The sequence below is a fragment of the Schistocerca piceifrons genome, chromosome 5 (genome assembly GCF_021461385.2).
Source record: "Schistocerca piceifrons isolate TAMUIC-IGC-003096 chromosome 5, iqSchPice1.1, whole genome shotgun sequence".
In the NCBI taxonomy this organism is placed as follows: domain Eukaryota; kingdom Metazoa; phylum Arthropoda; class Insecta; order Orthoptera; family Acrididae; genus Schistocerca; species Schistocerca piceifrons.
Window position 1 is genome coordinate 40,849,719 of NC_060142.1, and position 26,840 is coordinate 40,876,558.

Sequence of the window (26,840 nt, forward strand, 5' to 3'; positions counted from 1 at the left end):
CACTTGGTGAAGAGGATATAAGTCCTCTGCCTGACTGGTGGAGCCCACTACAATAGCAGCGTCAATGTTAGCGACTTCATTAGGAATCTCTATGCAGCACAGACTTGTGTTTGTCTGTTCTGAAGAAGACTGATTATTTTGAATGTCGCCCTTCCCTTATGACACTTCTACCGAAGTTAAGTATTGTAATTGTCTTGTTTGTAATAAACTAATTAATAGAACTTGTTTGATTGTTTGTCTAGCGAACCAAGTATGCTGGATTCCTAGACACAACAGTATATGTAAAAAGACATGCTAATGCAAAATTCAATTTATTCCTTAGTAAATCTGTGTCAATATTTGAAAGTAACTTTTGTAAAAAGTTAGCCAAAAAGATCAATAAAAAAACACATTGTGGATAACTAAGAGAGTCAAAGTATCATGTAAGAAGAAGAGGGAAATTTAGGTAAAGTCAAAATCTGACATTACTCACATGCTACAAAAACTGTAGTATTTTAAGGAAAATCATTAAAATGTCAAGAAGTATACATGCCCTGACAGAAATAAGTAATGCAGATAACAATATTGATACTACATACAACATTACCAAATGGGAGACAGGACAGCCAGTCAGTGTACGAGATTCCGTAATAATTAAACTAAATGTCACCGTTGTGACTGATAATTCACAAGTTGCAAATACTTTTAACAATCATTTTCTGGACATAGCAGCAAATATAGGATTAGATGGTTCAGTTGAAAAAGCAAGAGAGTATATCAAAAACGTCATTTCGCAAAACTTTAAGTAAATAGAAATAGCACCAACTTCCTTCACTGGAATTAATACAATTATAATTTTTTTTAGAAACAAAATCTCTTGTAGGGTTGATGGAATTTCAAACAGAATTCTGAATAGTTGTTACAACTTAATAAGTAATATCCATAGTGATACACGCAATGCATCACTGATGCAGGAAATTTTTCCAGGCAAGTTAAAATACTCTTTTATTAAACTACTTCACAAGAAAGATGACAGGATAGACTTAAATAATTATTGTCCAGTTTACTTAATGACCTCGTTTCACATAATATTTGAAAAAGTAATGTACTCATGAGTAACCATACACTTAGGTGGAAACTCTTTACTGAGCATATCACAGTTAGGAGTCCAGGAAGGTTGCTTGACTGAGAAAGATATTTGTACATGCACTCATCAAATAGTACAAACCTTAAATAATAAGATATCACCAGCTGGTATTTTTTGTGAAATCTCTAAAGCCTTTGATTGTGTAGATTATGGTACTCTCTTAGAAGAGCTCAACTTTTATGGAACTGGTGAGTTTTCACACAGCTAGTTTGAATCATATTTGACAAACATAACGCAAGAGACTGTGCTGAATACTTCAGACGATATTGGAAAAATAGAAAATTTTTGTGATTGGGATAAAAATCACAAAGGGAGTCCCTTGGAGTCAAATTTTGGGTTCAAATTTATTCCTTATTTATGTAAATGACATTCCATTTAACTTTCTACATGCAACATTTGTACTTTTTGCAGATGATACTAATATTATGATAAATCACATTAGACAGAAAGTAACAGAAGCGTTAGTAAGTTATATTTCCTAAAGAATTATTAAGTGGTTCTCAGAAAATGGACTCTCACTAAATTTGGGAAAGACGCTCCTCAAATGCATCAATTGTAGATAAAATACACTACATTCAGTTCTGCAGAACAAATAGAGTCATACCGACAACTGATGTAGCAAGTGAACAGGAATCAGTAAGTATGATAGAATGCTCCTAATTTTTGAGTTTAGCTGCACAGAGTGGCCACGCAGTTTGAGGCACCCGGCCACTGATTATGCGGCTCGTCTCGCTGGAGGTTCGAGTCCTGTCTTGGGCATGAGTGTGTGTGTTGTCTTAGCATAAGTTAGTTTAAGCAGTGTGCAAATTTAGGGACTGATGACCTCAGCACTTTGGTTCCTTTGGAATACACACACACATGCACACACACACACATACACACACACACACACATTTTTGGGCTTACATATTGATGAAAACTTGATCTGGGAGAAGCATATTACTGTGTTTCTCAAGCAGTTAAGTTCAGGTGCTTTTGCTCTTCGTATAATTGCTAGTATTGGAAACAAACCTATCAAAGTCATGACATATACTGCATATTTTCACTTAATAACGTCATACAGAATAATTTGCTGTGATAACTTCACATTTTGTAGGAAGGTATTCATTGCACAAAAGCGAGCAGTAAGAATAATAAGTTATGTTCACCCAAAGACATCATGTAGTTACCTCTTCAAACGGCTTGGAATTTTAACTGCACCGTCACAGTATATATTTTCGCTAGTGAAATTCTTCATAAATAATCCATCATAATTTGATAGGATACACCTACAACACTAGAGGGGTAAAAATGACCTTTATTACCCCTTTTGGCGCGCAGGATTAGCCGAGCGGTCTATGGTGCTGCGGTCATGGACTGTGCGACTGGTCCTGGCGGACGTTCAAGTCCTCCCTCAGGCATGGGTGTTTGTCCTTAGGATAATTCAGGTTAAGTAGTGTGTAAACTCAGGGACTGATAACCTTAGCAGTTAAGTCCCATAAGTTTTCACACACATTTGAACATTTTTACCCTTTGTTAAAGCTGTCATTGGCTCAGAGAGGAATTCAATAAGCAGCAATAAAAATCTTTGATGATTTGCCCAATAACATAATATTTCTGACAGATATTGAAGCAAATTTCGAATCTAATTTAAAATCATTTGTCCTAGATAACTACTTCTATTCCATTGACGAATTTCTACTTTAAGATAAATAAAAAAGAAAACTACTTGTTTTTGACTGTACTTGCATGTGTAGAATTAAAATGATAATGTGTTCGTTAATGTTAACGCTAATCATGTATACATATCCTGTAAACTGACTCAAACCACATCATTCCGATAAAAGAATAGTTGGAATGGTCTATGGAATATGAAACTAAATAACGAACCCTGCATTACCTTGTCTGAAATACGTTTAGATCAAATCGTAATGACTATCTTATTTGTTTAACATAATATGGTAGGATGACTGGGTGTTGTGTGATGTCCTTAGGTTAGTTAGGTTTAAGTAGTTCTAAGTTCTAGGGGACTGATGACCATAAATGTTAAGTCCCATAGTGCTCAGAGCCAGAATTTGGTAGGAAATATCGCTATGCACCGCAAATACTTGAAATGATCATCCAAAGGTGTGGTACGAGGTACCCTCCGCCACGCACAGTATGGTGGATTGCGGAGTATGTAGATGTAGAAGGTGGAATCTTGACAACCACCCATCAGTGGGCAGTTGTTGAACAACACGACTACATGTACCTTCAAGCTAATTGTAACTATGATACTGTAGACAATATGTAACCATTCTTTGTCTAACAAACCAATCCCCTGAAAGTGTAGCTGAATGGCTACTCCAAGTTATTCCAACCACTGTCATCGTCATTTAAGAAAGATATAACGAATTCAACTGTAGTAGTTTATAGGAGTAGCGTACAGAGAAATGTATATACCCTTGAACTCACTGTCTTAAGAGTCGATGGAATGATTACATTGTTCTTTTGAATAAAGCGACGGGAACTCTTTAGAGCTCTAGCTAGCCACTCCTCTTTCTGCCATGGGAAATGTAAGAACGCCATTTTCGTAGCTCTAATACGATTGTGAATAATAATAATACTGCTCAGTTAAGATGGCTTACTATTTTATTTAATACGTATGAGAATCATCACTTATTGTCTGTATTGGTCTATTCTATGTTTCAGCAGCTTATTTTCGCTGGGCAGAAAAATTTGCTGATGCGTTACAAGCTTTGGCGTTCCATCATCTGCATATTTGCATCCGTTCTCTTAGAACGTGCAGTATAAACTGTTTGTTACACTAAGTTCAATTATCTTTGCTGCACAATGTGACAGACATTATCGTGTTGTGCTTCATTTAAACACAGTCAACTATCACCCAATTTTTCGCTCTTCTACAGTGACTTCTGTGCCTGGTTTCATCATAATACGAAATACAAAATGTAACAAAGCGCAGTTGTAGGTTCAGTGTGGTGTTTTGTTTGAATTTTATCTTAACTGCAAACTAAACATGATGATTTTCTCTCCAGCCTTACCTTTTGTATTATTCTAATTGGTATGCAGAGGTGAAATGCAAATTCAGCATTCCATCTTTATTTTGACCCCCAACTCTTTACAAAAAGAGCCACAAGGAATTGTTTTAGTTAGTAGAAGCATACGACATTGGAATGAATAAGTAAAGCCTTGAGAAAATGAATCGGAAACAATTTTTTCCATGTCTTTTTATTCGCTTAAATTACCTCCAAGGCTTTGTGCGTAGTTAATGTAAAATCTTTGGCGCAGTATTGTTTTGTTTTTGTTGCCTGACGCTCGCATTCAAATTGTCGAGGGATGAACAAATTCACACGTGAATGTTGGAGTTAATGTGTTTGTTGGATGTAACAGAGCCGTTGGTGTTTTGGTAAGTTCTGTATTGTTTCGTTATTATTTTTTGATGTTTTAATTTAAAGGTTGACCTGATAGCACCATATTCAATCATTGTTACATCGTACAAAACTGATATTGCTTAAATAAATTTAGTGAAGTATGCAAACAAAGATATATACAGGAAATACAACTTTTAACTGTTAAAAACCCTATGTCACACCGAAATCCGTATTTCACACCAATACATTTGAACAATTCTCTGTTTAAAAACACTGGTTTACATTGACGTCATATTGTAGCAATGACATTTTATGAAGGATCATTACTCACGTTAAAAGCGCTCCTAAAATACTAGAATTCGGTTAGTCTGAAACGTCCACATTAATCAGAACCGTAAGTATCTGCTTGCGTGAATTTCAAGCGTAACTACACCACATTCCAGTTGTTTTTATGTGCTAGCTGCCACCCGATGCCTTCGCTATACATTATGTTAACCATCTGTAGACATTCCATGCTTTAGCTATTAGAGAGCACGCTTCTTGTTTCTTGTGACAATTGGTGCGTTTTTAGGGACTAGTGTAGCAGGGGATACAACCCGTCGGCTTTGGACAATGACGTCACAAGTGGCCAATCGAGAAGCGAATCTTCTTAGTGTTGTAGCTCCCTTCAGTGGCTGATAAGTGTTTTTTGGCTTTAAAAAAAAAAAAAATCTCACGAGATAGAATAAACAGATCCACTTTATGGAAATACGGAAGCGTCCGATCCCACCCGTCTGCTTTGACCCATGACGTCACAAATATGGCGGAAACAAAAACTAACACACACACTTTCCACAAGAAGACTAATGACACTAACGGGACACGCGCGGGAAATGGGGTGTTTTGGGTGGGGGGCAAACTAAATATAAACAAATTTAGACGCCTTGCGTAGCTACAACGTGTAAGTGTCCAGCCATGCGTGAATACCCACCCACCTCCCCAGGGGTCGTAACCCCTGCAACCCATAGAAGATAAAGATGCTTCAGTAGCTGATTGGTGTTTTTTGTCTTTAAAAAAAAAAAATCTCACGGGATAGAACGAACAGATCAGAAAGATAAATACAATAAACTAAAACAGAAATTCGAGGAAACAGATAATTAAAATAAGTAATAAGTGTTTTTAAATTAAAAAAAAAATCTCACGAGATAGAACGAACAGATCAGAAAAGTAAATAAAATAAGATAAACAGAACCGGAGACAGCCACACTCAAACCAATCTCCGCGCCGTCATGACGTCACACACGACAACACCCTTACGTCACGGGTCAAAGCCGACGCGTGGGATCGGACGCTTCTGTCGACCCCACTTTATTAAGCAATCAGTAAAAAAACGAAACTGAAACATAACAGCAAAAGCGAAAATGGTAAACTGCTCTCTGGCGACTTGTGACGTCATTGTCCAAAGCCGACGGGTTGTATCCCCTGCTACACTAGACCCCGTTTTTAGCAGCCCTGATGCCAACAAGGTTGAGGCATTTGCAGACTTCTGACAATTCATTAGTTTTTAATGTATGCTTACATCATGCTTTTGGCCATTTTTTTTTAACGAAAACTGAAATTTATCTGTAAGTTACGTTGTAGACAGCAACCGCTAATTTGTGAATTTTAAGTAGAAGAAAGTCCTATGGCTTCAGCCTCCCCCCCCCCCCCCCCCCCCCCCCCGGGTTTCTTCTTAGTTGTGTTAGTAAGCGTAGTATTGTGGAGTCTAATAACGTCTTTGCAGACTGGTTCCTCCTGATGTTGCCCCCCCCCCCCCCCTCCCCTCCAGTCGCACACATTGTATAAGAACTAATATGATGAAAATAATAATGGAAATTGGACACATGAAACTGAAAAGGATGTATTTCTGCTCCAACCACCCAACAAATTCTAATTGCTAATTGGATGTTATGACTAGACTTCTGTTACAGTCTTAATTTGTTTTCATCGTAAGTTTGCTACATGGATTCAATTGTTGCAGTTGGAGCTGTGCCTCTGCTTGGACATGGAAACATCTTGTTGACAACCATCTGCTCCAGCAACTACTACTGTACTCATCTCTGCATTAAGCATTTGTGGAGCACCTCAGGTATTGTACTTGACACAAATCTTGGTTGTAGAACATCATCTGCATATTCTGTGAACTCCCAAGATTTCACCAACATAGTAATTGTCTCGAATTGCATTGGGATTTGAGACAACTAATGTTGCAACATGTGCAGTGTGTTTCATTAGGTAATTAAGCTATTTTATGCTTCAGAAACTTTTCTCAGTATAAACAGAAAATTTCAAATTATATTTTGTGCTAATATGTACAAACTGCAAAGTTGATGAGATGTAGAAAATTCGGCACTTATTCGGTTTAGGGGGTACAGGCACTGATTACGAGAAAAGTACCTATTTTTGAAGGAAACACGTATTTTTGGAGATATAAGCATATATATGCACAGAATACAAAAAAAAAATTATTTCAAAAATAGTGTCTTACAGTCATATCTGATTCGCTTGTCACCAAAAAAAGTACTTATTTTGATATGGATGCAAAAAAAAAAAAAAAAAAAAAAAAAAGAAAAAAAAAAAAAAAAAAAATCAATTTACTGTCTCAAATTTTTTTAACAGAAGTGATGTATTGCATATATATGCACGGAATTTCAAAAACTTCTTTTTTCTCAAAAAAGATGGAATTAATAACAATTTTTTTTTTTTTTTTTTTTTTTTTTTTTTTTTTTTTTTTCAAAAAATCATATTTGTTTATTTTGTACAGACATACATTAAAGCTCGAATCAGATAAGATAAAAACAGCTACCTCAAGTTAATTTGCAGCATTCGGATAGATTTTTGGAACATGCTCAATGAAATTGTGGAATGGATTTTCCCCAAAATGTTGACACCAGAGAAATTCTGCCAGGTAGTATTCAGCATAGCACGGTGAGTTCTGAAACCCCTTTTATTTGTTTCTTTAGCTTTTTGCCAGACTGACTCCATGTGATTTGTGGTTGCATTTGTTGAGGGATCGAGAAAATAAAGCGAATGATTAACAGTCAGATGATTGTAGCCCAAGTTACCTATGGTGTTGTAAGCTTGTCACAAATCAGAAACTACTGTGATTCCAGGCAAAACATACTGTTGCAAAATTGGCAGCAAATGGGTAGCATCACGTCGTGGCACAGCAACCATAAAGCTTCGCTTTGTCTCAACGTCATAGCCACCAAAGACCCATTGCTCCCGCACCGTATGACCTCGATGGTTCTTTCTCCTGATGAAGCAGCTCTCGTCTGTTTCAACAGTATGGCCAGGGCCACCCAAAACTATTGGCTCAATTAAGAAATTTTCATGGCAGATATCCCTACAAAATTGGTACCAATCGACCACAGTGTGCTCACTGCCAATTTTGAGCTCCCTCATTAAAAACTTTTGCTTATTGAGTTCGAAAGCCCACATGTAAGACAGTCGCAAAATTTTAGAAATGTGTAAATGACTGCCACCAAAAAATGACATTTTCCTAATTGAACATTTCTTTCTACAGTCCCTGCCAACAGAGCAGCACCAGATTTCGCCGTTTTTCCCTGTAGTTTTCTCCAGCTTCATCTCGTTGTATCCAACACAATTCCCATTTTCACACACCATATTGTTCTTCAAAAGAGCTTGTTAGCCCACTGTATAGAGCTTTGGGTGGTCTCCGTAACATGGTATAAATCTTCCATTACAAAGTCACTCAAATCAGGAAAATTTCTTGCCATTTTGGCACACACAGTAATACACGATACACAGACAGCCTCAACAGAAAAATATAGGTTGTTGGGCGCACTGATCAAGATACATAACTGTGAGCAGCAGGGACATATACCATATGCAACAATATGCAAAGCCAACAATAGCTATCATGGTTAGGATGTATGAAACTGTAAGCATTACCTATGGGTAAAGAAATCTGTGAAGAAATATATTAAAGTGCCTGCAGCATATTGGCGTAGCAACATGAATAATTTGGTGAAAGCAGATACAATTGATCTTTTATTTTTGCATCCAAATGAAAATAAGTACTTTTTTGGTATTCTGTGCATAGGTACTTTTCTCGTGATCAGTGCATGTACTCCCTAAACTGCATAAGTGCCGAAAATTCTGTGTGAATAATAATAGTAATAGTAATAATAATAATAATAATAATAATGCTGGGAAATAAAAGAATGACCTGCATGGAACATGTGTTGACAGTGGGCCGCCACTTAAGACTGTGTAATAACTTCTAAAACATTCACATAAAGTTTTAAAATTATGTTGCCAGTATTGTTTGTAACATTTTGCGTAATAATATATTTGCAGCCTGCCATACAGACAGCAAACATTTCCAATAATGTATTTGCATCCTCTTCTACACTGTGCTGGCAGTTTGGTGATGTATGTCAATTGAAGCTCAGTTCAAACTATTCTTAGGCCTAACGTCAGCATCACATGACGGGCAGACACAGTCATCTCAAATCTGATTCCCATTCATACTACATTGTCATGAACAGGCAGGGTTACACCACTGAAAAATTGCTCACTTTGCAGTTTATCTGCATTTGGTTCCCTTATTCTTCCACAGTAGTTCAACCATTCATCAAAATGCTGAAATTTAAAATGGATGATTTAGCAAAGATTACATTAATTTCGGAGGAAGAATTTGAACCGTAGTCAGTCTAAAAACTATGGATATGAAAAATATACCCAAAAAGAAATCTTGTTGGAGAATACTGTGCATTATTTAAGGAATTAGAAGACAATGAGATTTTCTTGTACAAGTATTTTAGAATGTCCTAAGATCAATTTTGTGTCCTTTCATCTAAAGCTGAAAACCACATTTAGTACCAAACCTCTACATTTTGAGAAGCCATTAGTCCTTAGGAAAAACTGAAGCTGTGTTTAAGGTAAGAAAAACAGTTTGTTTCTACTATATTTAATTAATTTCTTGTTCTGTGTAAAACTGTAGAAAACCCTGTAACTTATAAAAAATCATATTTCTGAGGTGAAATGTTTATAAAAGCTCTGGATGGGGGATCCTGCTGAATTTGGAGATGAGACAATGGAATGATTTTACGATGTATCTTGTGCTGTAGAGGACAAGTTTGATGTAGACTGTTTCATTAGTTGCTAGTCTGGTAATTGAGGCCTTTTATGATGTGAATTTTTTTCGGGGGCCAGCATTGGAATTTTGTTACAGTATCTATTTTGACTCTGGTCAATGTGTTGTGTTTTTTTTTATGATTACTCTAGGTACTTGCTGTTGAGGAGAGCTCAGGTTGAAACGAGACCAACCAATAGCATTTCAAGGTAGCTAGAGACAGTAGGATTGCTTCGCTTCGGATGAAAGTGGCGTGGACATTTTTATCTTTGGTGTTTACATGTCATCTTCAATAACTTAGACCGCTTACGCTTCAATCTTTTGAGATAGTTATTGTTTTTCTCATTTATAACTGAAATCAAGCATTAATTTTAACAATAGAAAGTCTTGTCATATTGCCTTTACATGTAGAGATACAGTTAATGTAGTTACTGCGAAATTCATTATATTAGTACGATAGTTACCGTTTCTACATGCGGCCAGGTGAGGCGTGTTGACAACTCTCTTTATGAACAACAAAATTAAGCATAATCATGGAATACCTTTTTTCCCTTGCACCAACAGTCTTTTAGTTGTATGATGACTCAGGAGAAGAAGACAAATTATCTGTTTGGCAACAGCTTATTGACGATTTCTCAACTATACTAGTGAAGTGTTTCGTTACATAAGAAGTGGAATGGTGTATTTTGTCAGTACAGTTATTTTTGTGAAAAAGGCGAGGGAAACATAACGTGGCCCATATTTTCAATAAGCGAGTGCTTATCGTGCTGGAACATTCACGTGTTGTGAAGATCCACTGATATTTTTGTAATTTGTAGCACTTAGTTTAATGAATATCTGTCTTGACGAACTTTGTTGCTTGCTACAATTATGTGTTTATTTCATCGTTAAATGATCATTGCCGGCTGGTGTGGCCGAGCGGTTCTAGGCGCTTCAGTCTGGAACCGCGCGACCGCTACGGTCGCAGGTTCAAATCCTGCCCCGGGTATAGATGTGTGTGATGTCCTTAGGTGAGTTAGGTTTAAGTAGTTCTAAATTCTAGGGAACTGATGACCTCACACATTAAGTCCCATAGTGCTCAGAGGCATTTGAACCAAATGATCATTTATCTTATAACAAAAAAATGGCAGTTTATATGCCGCGAAAAAATCACGTAAAGCTGTCAGAAAAAGAATTTGTAACATTGCAATGTAAAATTCCTCTGAAAGTTTCAGTTTAGTTTCTTGTGGATATATTCAAAGCCATCCGCTTCTGCAACTTTTTATTCGATATCCCCCCAAATTAATAATAAAGAGTTATTCCTTCGACAAACTTAAGTCATTATGTTGTATACAGTGTCAGTACGTATCACAATAAACAACTTTGTACACAACAGAGAAAGGACATTGAGATTAAGGTGTTCGACTATGGTTTGTTCCGTAATTTTCGCACTTTAGCTGTATTTTAATTCTCATTATATTAGTGCCTATTGAAAGTGGTTAAGATTTTACACAAAGGGTTTACAGCAAAGTTGTCCCGTTCCCCAACTGTAGCTTCACACATATGTATTGCTTGTAATATTTTGTGGCTTTTGTTCTGAAAGTGTTACAGTTAGTGCAGCAAACTGACTGGGATATGGCATTTTACATGGTAGCTTAACATAATGAAGTAGGGTCGAGGAACCACTTACAGCCCCATTAAGGATGATTCAAGACAGCTTATATGATTGCTATACAAAAGTAGTTTAAAAATTACTTCAGTAATCTTATTCTTTCAAATTCTGTGGGGAGCAAGTGTTCCAAATTATATAACAAAAGCAAACGAAAATATTGAAAATGAAATGGCATATTTCCCCAATTTTTGCCACGTTAAACCTCACTATGGCCAGACATTTCCTCACTTTTGGCTGCTATGTATTATAATGAAACAGGCTTTGCATAATTCCAGAATCTATTTGCAGAAAAGCAATTTGTTCATTGTACAAACGTCAGTGTGGCCACCAAATCTTAATTTTCAAATTCAAGGTTGTCATGTATTATATTTACCGTATGGGGTTAGGAATACATACTACTCTGGAAAGAACAAATTGCTTATTTTTAAAATATATCATGTTCGATATGAACCACTTCAAGAGGTACACATCAAAATGTCACATGGTTGCATTTATGCAACACTGTCTGTTTGTTTACCCTAAGCCAGACTTACTAGTGTCAACTGAAGGGTTAAATGGCCAATGCATGAAAAAGTTAGGGTCAGTTGTGGTAAAACAGGTATAAAACTAACCCACTTTTAGCTTCTTTGTCATCTTGTCGTAAAGTCTTTTTGAATTTTTATCTTTTTTTTGATGGGTCCACTCATCATTATGAGATTTTAGAATAATGTAGTCTATGTTACTGGTTAATTAACCATATACTAATTGGATGGCTACTTTTATTTTATACCTATTTTACCCCAAGGATGGGGGAAAATGGGTATAGCATCTCTTTTAAATAATAAACTTACTTTTAACAAGTGGTAAACCTGTTTTACCCCACTATTATGTGTAAGGTAGATATAATAAGAAATAAATATACATAGGACACACTTTTGAAAATTATTCAGATTTATTATACTATGAAATTTGCAAATAAAACAATATCTGATTTCTCTAAACAGTCATTCTCATGAAAACACTTCACACAAACTTGAAAAATCTTCCATTGAAGTTAGGCACAGGAAATATTTCAGCAATTTGACCCACATCAACCCACTCAATGTCATCTTTTTCTGGAAAAATATAACGTTCACCTTCTCCTTTGCATTTCACCAAAAATTTAATAGAATAACGTTCTTTATTGCAAATGTCTTGAGCTGTTATTTGTCCCCTGTAGTCTTTTAATATCTTACCACATTCACTCTGGTATTGGACACATACCCATGACCCTACTTTACTTCACTGACTGATCTAGAAACGTTAGGCCTAACATGTTCAGCTATGTTTTCACTTTCGTTAAAAAGTTTCTTGGCAGTCTTGGAAACTCTCTTCATTTCAACAGGTTTATCTGTCTCTTGTTTGACTTTTTTTACTCAAAACTGTAGGATTATTGGGCACATTGGGCTTTCTTTTCTCCTTTCTTTTCTCTTCTTTTAATCTTTGTACAACTTCTTCTGTGGTCAGAACTTCGCCATAACTCCCTTGAGCTCTTATTCTCTTTCCTTTAGAATTTGTCAATGCAGCTTTAACTTCTGAAGACTGTTTTGTTGATATTGATCCAAAATAGCCTGCTGTATTTTTTTCATTGGTGAAGGAATAATTTCACCTTGTCCTACTCCAGAACATGTTGACGGATCTAATGTAATTAGAGTAGGAATTTCAGCTGATGGTCCAGGTACAGTTAACAATTGTTGTGAACTGTTAGGTTGCACTTCTAATCCTTCTGCTCTCACATTGGTTGATTCTCTAGCATCGCATGGAATTTGTAGGCTTAGGCTTGACAATATTTACCTGGGACTGTACTTCACAAGTTGTAGGCCTGGCTGGTTGGACCAAAACAATCCTTTTTTGTAGAACTGATTTATCTACGGGAAAGATACCAGAGCCTTTAAAGCCACCAATGATATGTTCAGGTTTAAATGGGCTTGCTAAAAGTTTGTTCAAAAGGCTAGGAAAAATAGCTTTGTCTACATTTTTGAGACGAGATTCGCGGTACCATGTCTTTAAAAAATATCTCATCATGCACTTTTCATTGGACCAAATACACGGACATCCAGAGGTTTTAGAGCATGAGAGGTACTTGGTGGTAGACGTAAAAGAATGATTTCATTTTCTTTTGCTGTGCGTGTTACATTGTAAGTGAGATGACTTCCACGGCCATCAAAGAGTATGAGAACAGGCTTTTCAAGGTTTTTTATTTGTTTGGTAAAAGCATTGAGCTATTATTCAAAAATACAGTCCTTCATCCAACCTGACTCAGTTACTCCATGCAGTGCACCTTTTGGTCCTCCTTGTACCCATGTGTCCTGCAATTCTCCTCACCCTTCAAAAACAACACAAGGGGGATATCGTTCACCTGATGCACTACCTACAAATAAAACACTGTACTGAAGTCTTCCAGCACCTCCTGATCTTGAATAAGTTACCCGTGCATTTTTAGGGACAAACACCTTACCTTTAGTGGGATCTGTGCCCAAGCCAGTTTCATCCCGGTTGAATATCCTTTCCGGGTGGTTTTCTAAATCATTGTCACTTAAAATTTGTTTATACAATTTAAAAAACCCATCTACTACAAAACTGGACACCCTTCAGCCCTTGCTCTTGTCAATAGTTCAGGTTTTCTCCTAGAGAGTTCGCCTTGCCACCTTTTTTCAAAACCTGTTATAAAATCGTAGCCAGGCATATCGCCTTTGAATGGTGTTCTCCTCCCCACTGATTGTATCTAACTACAGACCATGAATTGTAAGTCTTTCCTGTCTAAGGGATACCCACACTTTGCACTAAACACTAGCTCTTCTACTATATACCTTTCCTCTTCTTTTGATAAAACTGTTGTTTTCCCAGAACCTTTAACTTTTGAAGGATTTTCGCACCAACGTCTCAATGTTTCATAAGGTATTCCAATTTTTTTTTTTTGCTGCAGCATAAACTTAACTCCCATTTTTAACTTATTCTGTAGCTTTTTCCAGTGCATCTGCATCATATTTAACAGGTTTCTTCTTTACATATGTACGAGGCATGATCTGAAACAAAAACTGAGGTTAGTTTTTTGGTATAAACATACGCTATACCCATTTTACCCCATGGTATTAAATTCTAAATAACATAAAAACAATTAAAAATTAAATCTTCAAACTAATATAAACTTACAGTATACATATAAAATGTGTACATACCTGAATTTTAATCTTCAATTCTTGCAGGTTAGCTCTCAAAAATGGCTTGAAGTAGTGTGTTTGTTTATTCTGTCAGTTGTAAGAAACCAACAAAAATAATTTTCTCTCAAATTATAAGTGCTGCCAACATAATTTTAGTATTATGTCATGTAGAATGATGATGCACACACATGAAAAAATTTTTCAGGATCATATTATTATTATTATTATTATTATTATTATTATTATTATTTCTCTTTCGTGTCTCAGACGTTATGTCTGGTTAAAAATGGAAAGTGACATGGACCTTGATCAAGCGTGACTTCCTTTTAACTGTACGGTATATGTTACATTGCATTTAGGAACTTTCGGGTAATTGAACAGTATCAATAATTGCAGATTTCTGTAGTTGTATATATATGTTTGGATGTAGCTGTATTGCGTTGATGTACTGGTGGATATTGTGTGGTATGACTCCTGTAGTTGATAGTATAATTGGTATGATGTCAACTTTATCCTGATGCCACATGTCCTTGACTTCCTCAGCCAGTTGGATGTATTTTTCAATTTTTTCTCCTGTTTTCTTCTGTATATTTGTATTGGGTATGGATATTTCGATTAGTTGTGTTAATTTCTTCTTTTTAATGGTGAGTATGATGTCAGGTTTGTTATGTGGTGTTGTTTTATCTGTTATAATGGTTCTGTTCCAGTATAATTTGTATTCATCATTCTCCAGTACATTTTGTGGTGCATACTTGTATGTGGGAATGTGTTGTTTTATTAGTTTATGTTGTATGGCAAGTTGTTGTATTATTTTTGCTACATTGTCATGTCTTCTGGGGTATTCTGTATTTGCTAGTATTGTACATTCGCTTGTGATGTGATCTACTGTTTCTATTTGTTTGCAAAGTCTGCATTTATCTGTTGTGGTATTAACAATATGCTTGCTGTAATATCTGGTGTTTATTGTTTGATCCTGTATTGCAATCACGAATCCTTCCATCTCACTGTATATATTGCCTTTTCTTAGCCATGTGTTGGATGCATCTTGATCGATGTGTGGCTGTGTTGGATGATACGGGTGCTTGCATGTAGTGTTTTCTTTTTCCAATTTACTTTCTTCGTATCTGTTGATGTTATGTGATCTAAAGGGTTGTAGAAGTGGTTATGAAATTGCAGTGGTGTAGCCGATGTATTTATATGAGTGATTGCTTTGTGTATTTTGCTAGTTTCTGCTCGATCTATAAAAAATTTTCTTAAATTGTCTACCTGTCCATAATGCAGGTTTTTTATCTCGATAAATCCCCTTCCTCCTTCCTTTCTGCTTAATGTGAATCTTTCTGTTGCTGAATGTATGTGATGTATTCTATATTTGTGGCATTGTGATCGTGTAAGTGTATTGAGTGCTTCTAGGTCTGTGTTTCACTACTCCAAATGAGTGGGTCAATATTGGTACAGCATAGGTATTTATAGCTTTTGTCTTGTTTATTGCTGTCAATTCTGTTTTCAGTATTTTTGTTAGTCTTCTCTATATTTTTCTTTTAGTTCTTCTTTAATATTTGTATTATCTATTCCTATTTTTTGTCTGTATCCTAGATATTTATAGGCATCTGTTTTTTCCATCGCTTCTATGCAGTTGCTGTGGTTATCCAATACGTAATCTTTTTGTTTAGTGTGTTTTTCCTGGACTATGATATTTTTCTTGCATTAGTCTGTTCCAAAAGCCATATTTGTGTCATTACTGAATACTTCTGTTATCTTTAGTAATTGGTTGAGTTGTTGATTTGTTGCTGCCAGTAGTTTTAGATCATCCATGTATAGCAAATGTGTGGTTTTGTGTTGGTATGTTCCAGTAATATTGTATCCATAATTTGTATTATATGTGACTGTAGGCTTTCCCGGCGTAAACTATTGATGAAGGTTTCTCGGGTCTCCAGCCGGGTGGTAGCGTTGATATCTCGCGACGTTTCGGGAAGTGTCATACTACCCATCTTCTGGCAAAGTGTCGAGATTTGCGGAGAGCGGGCTATTTATATGCGCGGTCACCCTCCTCCACTAGACCTTGGGTGGCTGCGGTGGACCAGCGGCGTGCGCGCGATGGTGGGGATGGCGGTCGCCCCTGGTGGCCATGTTCGGTTGTCGGTGTAAGCATTCTGTTTGCGTCCGCGACGGAGGACATTGACGGGCGAGCTTCCGACGGATTGCCGCTATCGCCGGGTTCCATGCTGTGCTGAGTTGGTATCCCTCGTCTGTTGACCAGATTCTCGTGAATCCTTATTTCTATGGATTCTTTGATCACGCTTTCCCAAAAGCCAGATGCTCGGCACAGTACCTTTGTGTTTTCGAAGTTGAAGGTGTGTTCTTCATTGATGCTGTGTTCCGCTATGGCTGATTTTTCTGTGTGGCCTAGTCGCACACATCTGATATTTTCTTTGCAGCGTTTAGATATGTAGCACTGCGTTTGCCCAATGTATTGCTTTCTGCATTCGCATGGTATACTGTATACTCCTGGTGTGTTAAGGTTCAGCGCGTCTTTGGCAGAACCTAGGAGCTCCCTCGTCTTCGGTGGTGGTCGGAGAATGGTTTTGATCTTGTATTTTCCCAGAAGTCGTGCAATTTTGGCCGAGAGCGGACCCACGTACGGAAGGAAAGCGAGTTGTTTATCTTCTTCTTCTCCTTCATTATTTTCTTCTGGGGTTCTCACTGCTTCTTTCTTTCTTTTAAGCGCCCTGTCAATCTGCGTTCTACTGTAGCCATTTTGTTGGAAGACTTCTCTCAGGTGTTGCAGCTCGGATGGTAGGCTGTCTTCGTCACAGACGGCGCGCGCCCTATGTACCAGGGTGGTCAGTACGGTTTGTCTTTGTGCTGGATGGTGGCAGCTTGTTGCATGATTGTATAGATCCGTATGTGTCTTCTTCCTATGTACTGCATGGCCTAGTGATCCATCTGCCTTCCTCTTAATTAAAATATCAAGGAAGGGGAGGCATCCATTTTCTTCCATTTCCATTGTAAATTTTATGTTCCGATGGATGCTGTTGAGGTGTTCAGGAAACTCATCTAGTGCTTGTTTGCCATGTCCCCACACGACAAAAGTGTCGTCGACATAGCGGAAGTCCGCAGCTCGTGGTCGTGCGGTAGCGTTCTCGCTTACTACGCCCGGGTTCCCGGGTTCGATTCCCAGCGGGGTCAGGGATTTTCTCTGCCTCGTGATGACTGGGTGTTGTGTGATGTCCTTAGGTCAGTTAGGTTTAAGTAGTTCTAAGTTCTAGGGGACTGATGACCATAGATGTTAAGTCCCATAGTGCTCAGAGCCATTTGAACCATTTGACATAGCGGAAGAAGTGCTTCGGTTTCTGTCTGGCAGTTTGAAGGGCCACCTCCTCGAAATGTTCCATATAGAGGTTTGCAATCCCAGGAACCAATGGGGAGCCTATCGCCACACCGTCGATCTGCTTGAAGAATTCCCCGTTGCAGTGAAAGTACGTGGTTGTTATAGTCTGTCTGTAAACTGAAGAGCGAGCAGCGCCTTTGGTGGGGGAAGTGGCCTTTCCCGGAAGAACGCTGCCACTGGCCTACAGGGCCACCCAAAATCAGTTGCCCTGTTACCCGTCTAGCGGTGTAGTTCAGCGTGCAGTGATATACTGATATACGTCGTTTCTGTTTGTGGAATCTTTGTTGCCAGCGTCAGTCAGTTGACTTTGTGTACTCACTGATATACTTCAGTATCCCGAAGTGATGGATAATCGCCCTGCATTGCAAGAAAATGTGCGGAATACGAAGAAGAGGAGGTATTTGCGGAGTAACGAGCGTTCGATCGTCTCTAACGTTATTACAGCGTGTGTTAAGGAGGCAACACAAAAAGAACTGTTGGTTAACATTAACAGCCCCAATCAAAGGGCTGCAGTTTATGCAAACGTCAGCCTCGCCACTATAGGACGCATAAGGAAGGAACGTGAAAACAAGCCGCATGGTTTACTGGAATCGCCGCGAAGGAAAACTGATAATTTAGGGAGGAAACCCATCGTCATATACAGTTTCACAAAATCAGTCATTCGACAAACGATGGAGGACTTTTACATAAACCAAAAAATAGTGCCGACATTACGGAAATTGCTTAATGCCGTGAAACAAAAAATACATTTTCCTTGGCAGAAAGATGTTTTACACAAGACATTGCGTGAAATGGGATTTACCTGGAAAAGATCTGTAAGTAAACGAAAGATTCTCGTAGAAAGAACGGATATAATTGACTGGCGATGTAAGTATCTGATCCAAGTGAGGAAATTAAGGGAGCTAGGCAGAAAATTCTTTTATATTGATGAAACTTGGGTGGACAATAACATTACTTACAGAAAATGTTGGCAGGGCCCTGGCGTTGAGGGCATTATGGACAATGTTAGCGGAAGCAATAGGATTATAGTGGTGAATATTGGATCAAAAGATGGGTTCTTACCCAACGCACAGTTGGTTTATAAAGCGGGTTGTGCAACAGGAGACTACCATGGGCAAATGAACTACGAAAATTTTTCTAATTGGATATCGAATAAAGTGATTCCGAATCTGCCACCGAACTGTGTTATTGTTATGGACAACGCTTCATATCACAACAAGGAACACAACAAAGCTCCAACTAGGTCCTCGAATAAAAGCGAAATGATTGAATGGTTATTAAAAAATAAGGTGGAAGCTGAGTTGACAATGAGAAAAACAAAATTATTTGATTTAATTAAACAACATAAGCCGGAAGACAAAGTATTTGAAATTAATAAAATACTTGAAGCCCATGGACACACTGTGCTGCGACTTCCACCATACAACTGTGACTTAAATCCAATTGAAATGGCATGGGCAAAGCTCAAGAATTTCGTCAGAGGAAGAAATATTCTTGGAGATATTTGCATGACGAAGTTGCTGCAGTTGGTGAAAGAAGGTATGTAGACATTTTCTGAGCTTCCATGTTTTATTCCGAACTAAATTTTGCCGTAACCGAAAGAGAGCGTATACAAAAACTTGTCCCAATTGTTACAGGTTTTGAAACGATAAGTCAAGATGACTGGAGTGCATACTGCCTCCATGTGGAGAAACTTGAAAGAGAATATTGGGTTAAGGATGGGGTTATGGAAGACATAATAGACGCTATAGTTATTAATTTAGAAAGTGATGACGACGAGGACGACGACGACGACGACAGTAATGATAGTGACAATGTTGATGATGACCTCTAAAATACGATGTATGTAAACAGGCAATGAATATTTTTTTGAAAAATATGTTGTGTGTTCTTTCAAGCCTGACTCTGCTCATACACTATGAAATTTCTTTTGGTAGAAATGTAGTACATGGTAGTAAAAGATTTTCCAAGATAAATACAGTCAAATGTTGTCCAAAGCAATAAATACCATTATCACTTGTTGTACAAAACCAGGAATAACTTGAGAGCTTCATGGTAAAATCAATTAACGTTTCGCTAGCAGAACGTGATTCAATCACGTAATACATTTAATGCCTAGAGAACAGCAGCATTTGAATATACTCTGTCACTAAAACTCTATCTCGGTTACTATTCACATGATTCTAAGGAATATTGCTTAAAACATGTGTGCAATAGCTAATCTAAACACTACTGAAATTTCTTTCGAGACACGTATACCGATTCTGGACTTCTATGTAAAAAGCTTGACATACAAGGTGCGTTCACATATTAATTTTTATTTTTTGGTAAGAACTTTACTTGTTAATCTACAACAATGTTATCCTATTCAAAATATTCCCCAGTACATGCTATACACTTATGCCAGTGCTTTTTCCAATTCCCAAAACACTTTAGGAATTATTTCCTCGGGATAGTTCATTGGCCTTTTGACTGCATTTTTAATCTCACCCATTCTTGTAAAACTGCTGTCCTTTAAGGCCTGCTTTGAAATGTTTACACCACTTGTGTGTTCTGGGTTTACTCATAAGAGACTCACCAAAAGCAATATTTAACATTCCTAAAAATTTGATACACTTTATTCCATTCTTATAACAAAATTTAGTACAGATTCTCTAATCTATTTTTATACAAAACAAATAATAGTTGATGCTACCAAAACACATATAACTTTTTTGACAACTGAGAGCCGGCCGCGGTGGTCTAGCGGTTCTGGCGCTGCAGTTCGGAACCGCGGGACTGCTACGGTCGCAGGTTCGAATCCTGCCTCGGGCATGGGTGTGTGTGATGTCCTTAGGTTAGTTAGGTTTAAGTGGTTCTAAGTTCTAGGGGACTTATGACCTAAGATGTTGAGTCCCATAGTGCTCAGAGCCATTTGAACCATTTGACAACTGAGAACTGGGTAAATACCCAATATGCAAAACATTGCACAGATACTTTTCAGACATGTTTACGAAGAGAGTGGCAAAAAAAGCAGTGCAAACCGAACTAATACAAAACACGGAATTATAAATTTCTGCTTACTTTTTAAACACTCTTCGTGTTGCAAGAATTGTTAAGTTCCAATGCAGACCCTTTAAAGAAAACTTCTACATTTTAGTAAGAACAAGCCTTAAATTCTACAGGTTGATTGCACTATATCTGGTTCGTCTTACGAATAGAGGAACATACATTCACATGAAGAGGCATTCGGTTCTATGTTTGTAGTAGAATACTGACTTCCGTTCTTATGTTAATATTATTTACTCTATAATGTTTTGTTTCAAAGAAGCTATCGTCTTTTGTTTTCCTTATACTCTTAATGCATTTGTCTAAAAATAAACACAGCCGGGACGTATCTGTACGCGGCGTCGCCACAGATATGAAGCGCGCACCGCCGCAGGGCCGGTACTACGTTGTGAAACAGCCTGTAGAAGCGCCCTGTGACGTAGCAGGGTAGGCAGAGTGGGGACTCGCTTGCTCGCTCTTCAGTTTACAGACAGACTATAGTGCGTGTTCGAAGAGGCTGACTGTTTGTGGTTCAAAGTGCTGGGTTAAAAGTGCCAAGGAGTCTTGAAGAGGCACTTTCGTGAAAAGTGAAGTCACGTCGAAGCTCACGAGTAGGTCCTCCCTTTGCAGTCGCATGTCCCTGAGTATTTTTACGAATTCGGCTGAGTTTCTCACATGGTGGCTGCAGTGTCCCACAAGGGGTTTGAGCAGTGTCACTAGGTATTTAGCAAGTTCGTAACTGTGAGAGTTGATGGAGTCCACAATCGGTCTCAGAGGTACCCCTTCCTTATTAATCTTGGGGAGTCCATAGAGGTGTGGTATCGCTGGAGCTCTGGGGTACAGTCGCTTCTTCATTTGCTCTGGTAAGTCCGATTTCTTCAGCAGAGCTATCGTCTTTCTATTGCTATTTTATCTTTTCCAGGGGCTTTCCAATTGTGTGTAGAATTAATTGCTCGGGTGACTTCATGTTGCAAAATTATCATTTCAGGCATTTGTGGTATCATCTTGTATGTGTCTATTTCTGCTTGTATCCACCGTGCATGCCTGTTATGTTGTACCGGGTTTGACTGTATGTTGCTCCAGAAGTGTTCCATGTCTGTTATGTTTGGTGGGTTGTCTATTTTAATGTGTGTGTTATCTATTGTCTGATAAAATTTCCTTTGGTTTGTGTTGAATGTTTGGTTTTGTTTCCTTCTATTTTCACTTTTTTTGTATCTTCTAAGTCGTTTGGCCAATGCTTGTAATTTCTGCTTCTTTTCATCCAATTGCTCTATCGCTTCTTGTTGTGAGATTTTACCTAACCTTTTTCGTTTTTTGTCTGATATTACACACACACACACACACACACACACACACACACACACACCGTCTGCATCTCTTATGTGAAATGCATTAAATCTACTTAAAACTGCTTTCCCAAACGTTCAATTTCTAACATAATTTTAGGTGCTTCAGCTGACTTTTCTTTTCAGGGATTGTAAATTTCAGATTTCGTTCCTTTTCTGGCTAATTTTTGTTCTTGTTGTTGTTCAGTTCACTTAGTTGCTTCTTTTATCTTTGTACAAGAAACTTGCATTACACATAGACAGAATTAAACTTCTGTTGATTTTAAAAAATTCAACACTGTGAATATCATGGATCGCAGCATTAGTATGTCTTTGAGCAAGAATACTTTTCACTCTAATTCTCAACAATAAACTCATAAACTTCCTGGCAGATTAAAACTGTGTGCCAGACCAAGTGCTCTCTTATCTGAACTATCCATCTAAGAGTCGCACCCCAACCTCATTTCCGCCACTACGTCACCTCCTACTTAAGTTTGAGTCTCGGTCCAGCACACATTTTTAATCTGACACATCAGTGCACACGCTGCTGCCGAGTGAGCATCAATTCTGGGAATACATTCATAGTTTATTGAAAAACCTCTTTCTACAACAGCGTTTCCAGGCGAAAGTACTGAAATGATTTTAACAAAATCTACAAAATTACAATATTCTTCTGTGGCAATGTAATGAGGTCATCCACACAGGTTTCACTTACTTTGAAAAATGCCAATTTTTTTCTTTTTGAATATGAGCATTGTTACAGATGTTGACATTCTCGTTCGACACAAACAACAGACAAATTTTCACCAGAAAGAGAATTTAAAGTCACAATGTCAATCTTCCTACAGCAGTTTGTCGATTTAATGCTGCTAATGCGTCCAAACCGGAACTGGCATGTGTAAGTTTATATTTCAGTGGTACTCCTTCAAGTAGCATTAATGAGGTGGTAAAGGCGAACAACTCATTACACAGAAAATAAGCCATAGGTACATCAGTTAGGAAATCACATAAAAAGTCTTTGAAAGCTTGTGCTGTCACAGTGTAAAAAGCCAATTTTAAACCTAAGTATATGTCTCCAACTGTAAAGATAGTTTTCAAACACTTTTAATTAGATAAGAGTTTAATTTTAAGCCAAATGAGAAATATAAGTTCTTAGCTGTGGAAGAATTTTAAAGCTAGTTTGCCACATTTTCAATCACTTTTGTGCCACAGAATTGCAAAGGAAAACCTGAAGATGCTATATATTCTGTATATTGACATATTTGTGTAGGCAAATCGTGAAACGCACAATACAAGGCTCTGAAAATGGTCTTTTCCAATTTGTTTGTGACATGCCAGTTTTAAAAGTGTAATGAACTATATGCGGGTTACAACTACCCAACTGCAAGAGTTTCATGTTATCAGAAATTTATTTTACTTCATTATTCAAATACTTCCAAGCTGCAAAATTTTAGGAATATTCTGCAAATTAAAAGGTCCTTTCAAAGCATTGAATAAAGGCAGAATCAAAACATCATGTCGAGACCTGTGATTTATTTCAATCCCAAAAACTAACATGGATGTCCATTCTCTCCTCCTCTTCTTCTTCTTTCTTTTACATAAGTAATGTGTGGACCTTGCCTACATAATTTTCTGAAGCTGCTCACGTTTGTTGAGTGAAATTACTCAAAATAAAGAAAAATTACATGTAACTTGGGGCTGGCCTATAATTTCAATATCTGACACTCGCTGGTTCCATGCAGATGATGCTTCCTTTTGCTAACGTGAAATTGTGTTTACAACTTACACTGCCAATGTAGAGTCAATCATACAAATTGTCTCTCTTTATTACGCGTTACTTGGCACACTTAATCGCAACACATAAGATACACCTGGGTCATCAGGACGCATTTACATTTTGAGTATGTTATGGGGAAAAGTAAACAGTTAATTGGAATTTAAATATTAAATTTTTAATAAGGATTTATTAGTACCATTTTAAGACTATATTCGTAATTTGTGGTCATATCTTATAGGCTTTATGAAGTAATTAAGTGATGTACAAAACACACAGAATGTGAAAAAATAGTTTTTGAAAATCTGACACATCAGCCACAAATATTAAGATACACAATTGAAAGTTCATATTTAAACAGAAAATAGACTGTACATCAAAACTGCAAACCAAAAGAAAAGATTAAATTCAGTATAAAAGTTTCTGCAGGCATAACTTACGAGAAGATTTTACTGCAACACCTTTAGCTGAATGAATACCGCAGTTATAAAAATATTTCACAGTATAATGAATTGCAATAAAATCGTAGTTTTTGATAATTAAGTTTCTTTCCAGTCAGTTTCAGAAACTTGATTCATCCAAACTTCCAAAACAGTTTGCACACAGAACAATGAAACAATTCTCAAAAGAAGCATTCTGGCTATTAGTCCACACTCTCATTAAAAAGTTTTTGTCTCATCAGATAAGTACGAGCCTATTACATTACTGAACACAGAATTTGAGAGATAATCAATGCATAAAGTAACTACCATATTCTCCGTTGTGAACCTGCATGTGAATATATGCCCCCTCCCCAACAATCAGTTCTCATGTAAGGTCTACTAATAGCATTTAAAAAATGCATACCATGGCAGCTAGCAGAATTAAAATTTGGTTATTTTGGCTAAAAATATCTTGGCTTATTGTGTAGAAATCAGAATTTTTAAATCCTTTTTAAACAGCAAAAATGTTGCATGCACATATCAGGTGCTGAAAAGTGGTGTGAAGGGGGGAAATTTTTTCAAAAATTAATGTTTATAATTTGTGAGGACAGTAGGAAGCCATTAAACTAGCATTATGTCATTTAGCTACTAACAAGTTTCAAATATTAGCAATTAACACATTCGCTGTTGGCTTACGCATGTGCTATTAACTCGTAATAAGTGTCAGTTGCAGACTATGTTAAGCATCAAATCATGTTGTTGTTGTCGTCTTCAGTCCTGAGACTGGTTTGATGCAGCTCTCCATGCTACTCTATCCTGTGCAAGCTTCTTCATCTCCCAGTATCTACTGCAACCTACATCCTTCTGAATCTGCTTAGTGTATTCATCTCTTGGTCTCCCTCTACGATTTTTACCCTCCACGCTGCCCTCCCAATACTAAACTGGTGATCCCTTGATGCCTCAGAACATGTCCTACCAACCGATCCCTTCTTCTAGTCAAGTTGTGCCGAATCAAGGAGTAAACAGAATATTGTGTTGCTGGTCATTGTTTCAACTTAGAGAGACAGTCTTCACAAAGAACACATTTTTGGACATCATCTGAGCGGCATGGGAGAGAATTATGGAGGAAAACGCTCATACGAAGTGACTTCACAATCTTGCCTATATACTGTGTGGTGTCACCGCCAGACACCACACTTGCTAGGTGGTAGCTTTTAAATCGGCCGCGGTCCGTTAGTATACGTCGGACCCACATGTCGCCACTGTCAGTGATTGCAGACCGAGCGCCGCCACACGGCAGGTCTAGAGACAGATCCTAGCACTCAGCCCAGTTGTACAGCCGACGTTGCTAGCCATGGTTCACTGAGAATTACGCTCTCATTTGCCAAGACGATAGTTAGCATAGCCTTCAGCTACATTTGCTATGACCTAGCAAGGCGCCGTATTCAATTGATATTGAGATTCTATTAATGTATCATCAAGAGCGATGTTCTACAAATGTGGATTAAAGTTAAGTATTCCAGAAGCTACGCACTTTTCTTTATAGCATTCGTTACGTATCCTGTTTCAGACCTCACGCCAGCCTGCGTGAGTTTAAGCGCGTGCCTTTCGGCTTCCTCTCATTGTGTCTAGGCTGTCTTGTCTAGACACAACATATTGTATGGCACATTCTGAGAAAATAGTCAAATGAAAGGAACAATAGAATGAAATTTTCACTCTACAGCGGAGTGTGCGCTGATATGAAACTTCCTGGCAGATTAAAACTGTGTGCCGGACCGAGACTCGAACTCGGGAGTTTCAAAAGGAACAATGTTGCTCTAAATTGAAAATAATGCTAAAGTACGATCTGTCCAATATGAAGTGCAGCACCTTCGACCTTCACTCTGAGAATATCTCTCTGCAGCTGCAGGCGTCCTTGATGTTAGTATTGTGAACACTACGAAGTACATCTCCACACAGCCGATCTCTGTACCTAGCTGTTTGGCTAGGTGTCAGCGTCAATGATACATGCTTCATTTTCTACCATCTCCACATTCTGCTTGTGCTTCTCAGAGGCATAGTCGGGGGTGTAGTTCATCTGTCACATCTGTGCTGTCTCACACCAACCTGTGTTTTAAAAATCTGTTTATAGTGAGACATAACTTGAATAAAAGTTGTAAAAGTTTTGAGCATTTTTTATGTTGACAACTTCATTTACTTCAAGCTAAAAAGACTGATTAGTTGAACAAACTTCTGAAATTATTCACTAAAGGCTGAAGAGGCAATATCTGGTGGTGGTTATACCATATTGAGAGCTGACTACCACATTGTGTTGTCTTACCTAGCCTTTGTCATTTGGTGTTTACTGCATCTGACACTTTCTCCTCGGGGAGCAAGGTAAGATTCTCTGAATTCAAGTTTAGTGAGGAGTAAAATAAACTGCGTATGACATTATTATAAGGGAGACTATGGAGTGAAATTTAGCCTTATTTAAAAATAT

At 37.7% G+C, this 26,840-nt stretch overlaps 1 protein-coding gene and 1 long non-coding RNA gene across 3 annotated transcripts in view; both read left to right on the forward strand.

Moving 5' to 3' along the window:
- Positions 1 to 4,214: 4,214 nt before the first annotated feature.
- Positions 4,215 to 26,840, forward strand: part of LOC124799220 — a 29,437-nt gene continuing 6,811 nt past the window's right edge. The window contains exons 1-2 of one of the 2 annotated variants that reach the window (XR_007016983.1): positions 4,215 to 4,511; positions 6,476 to 6,583. This is a non-coding gene — a long non-coding RNA (uncharacterized LOC124799220). The remainder of the gene's footprint in view (positions 4,512 to 6,475; positions 6,584 to 26,840) is intronic. The other variant, XR_007016984.1, reaches the window with a different exon arrangement.
- On the forward strand, positions 19,306 to 19,663 carry LOC124799219 (calsequestrin-2-like). Its single transcript, XM_047262755.1, has 2 exons — positions 19,306 to 19,352; positions 19,451 to 19,663. The coding sequence occupies exons 1-2, from the start codon at positions 19,322 to 19,324 to the stop codon at positions 19,645 to 19,647; spliced, it is 228 nt and encodes a 75-aa protein (XP_047118711.1). The 5' UTR covers positions 19,306 to 19,321; the 3' UTR covers positions 19,648 to 19,663.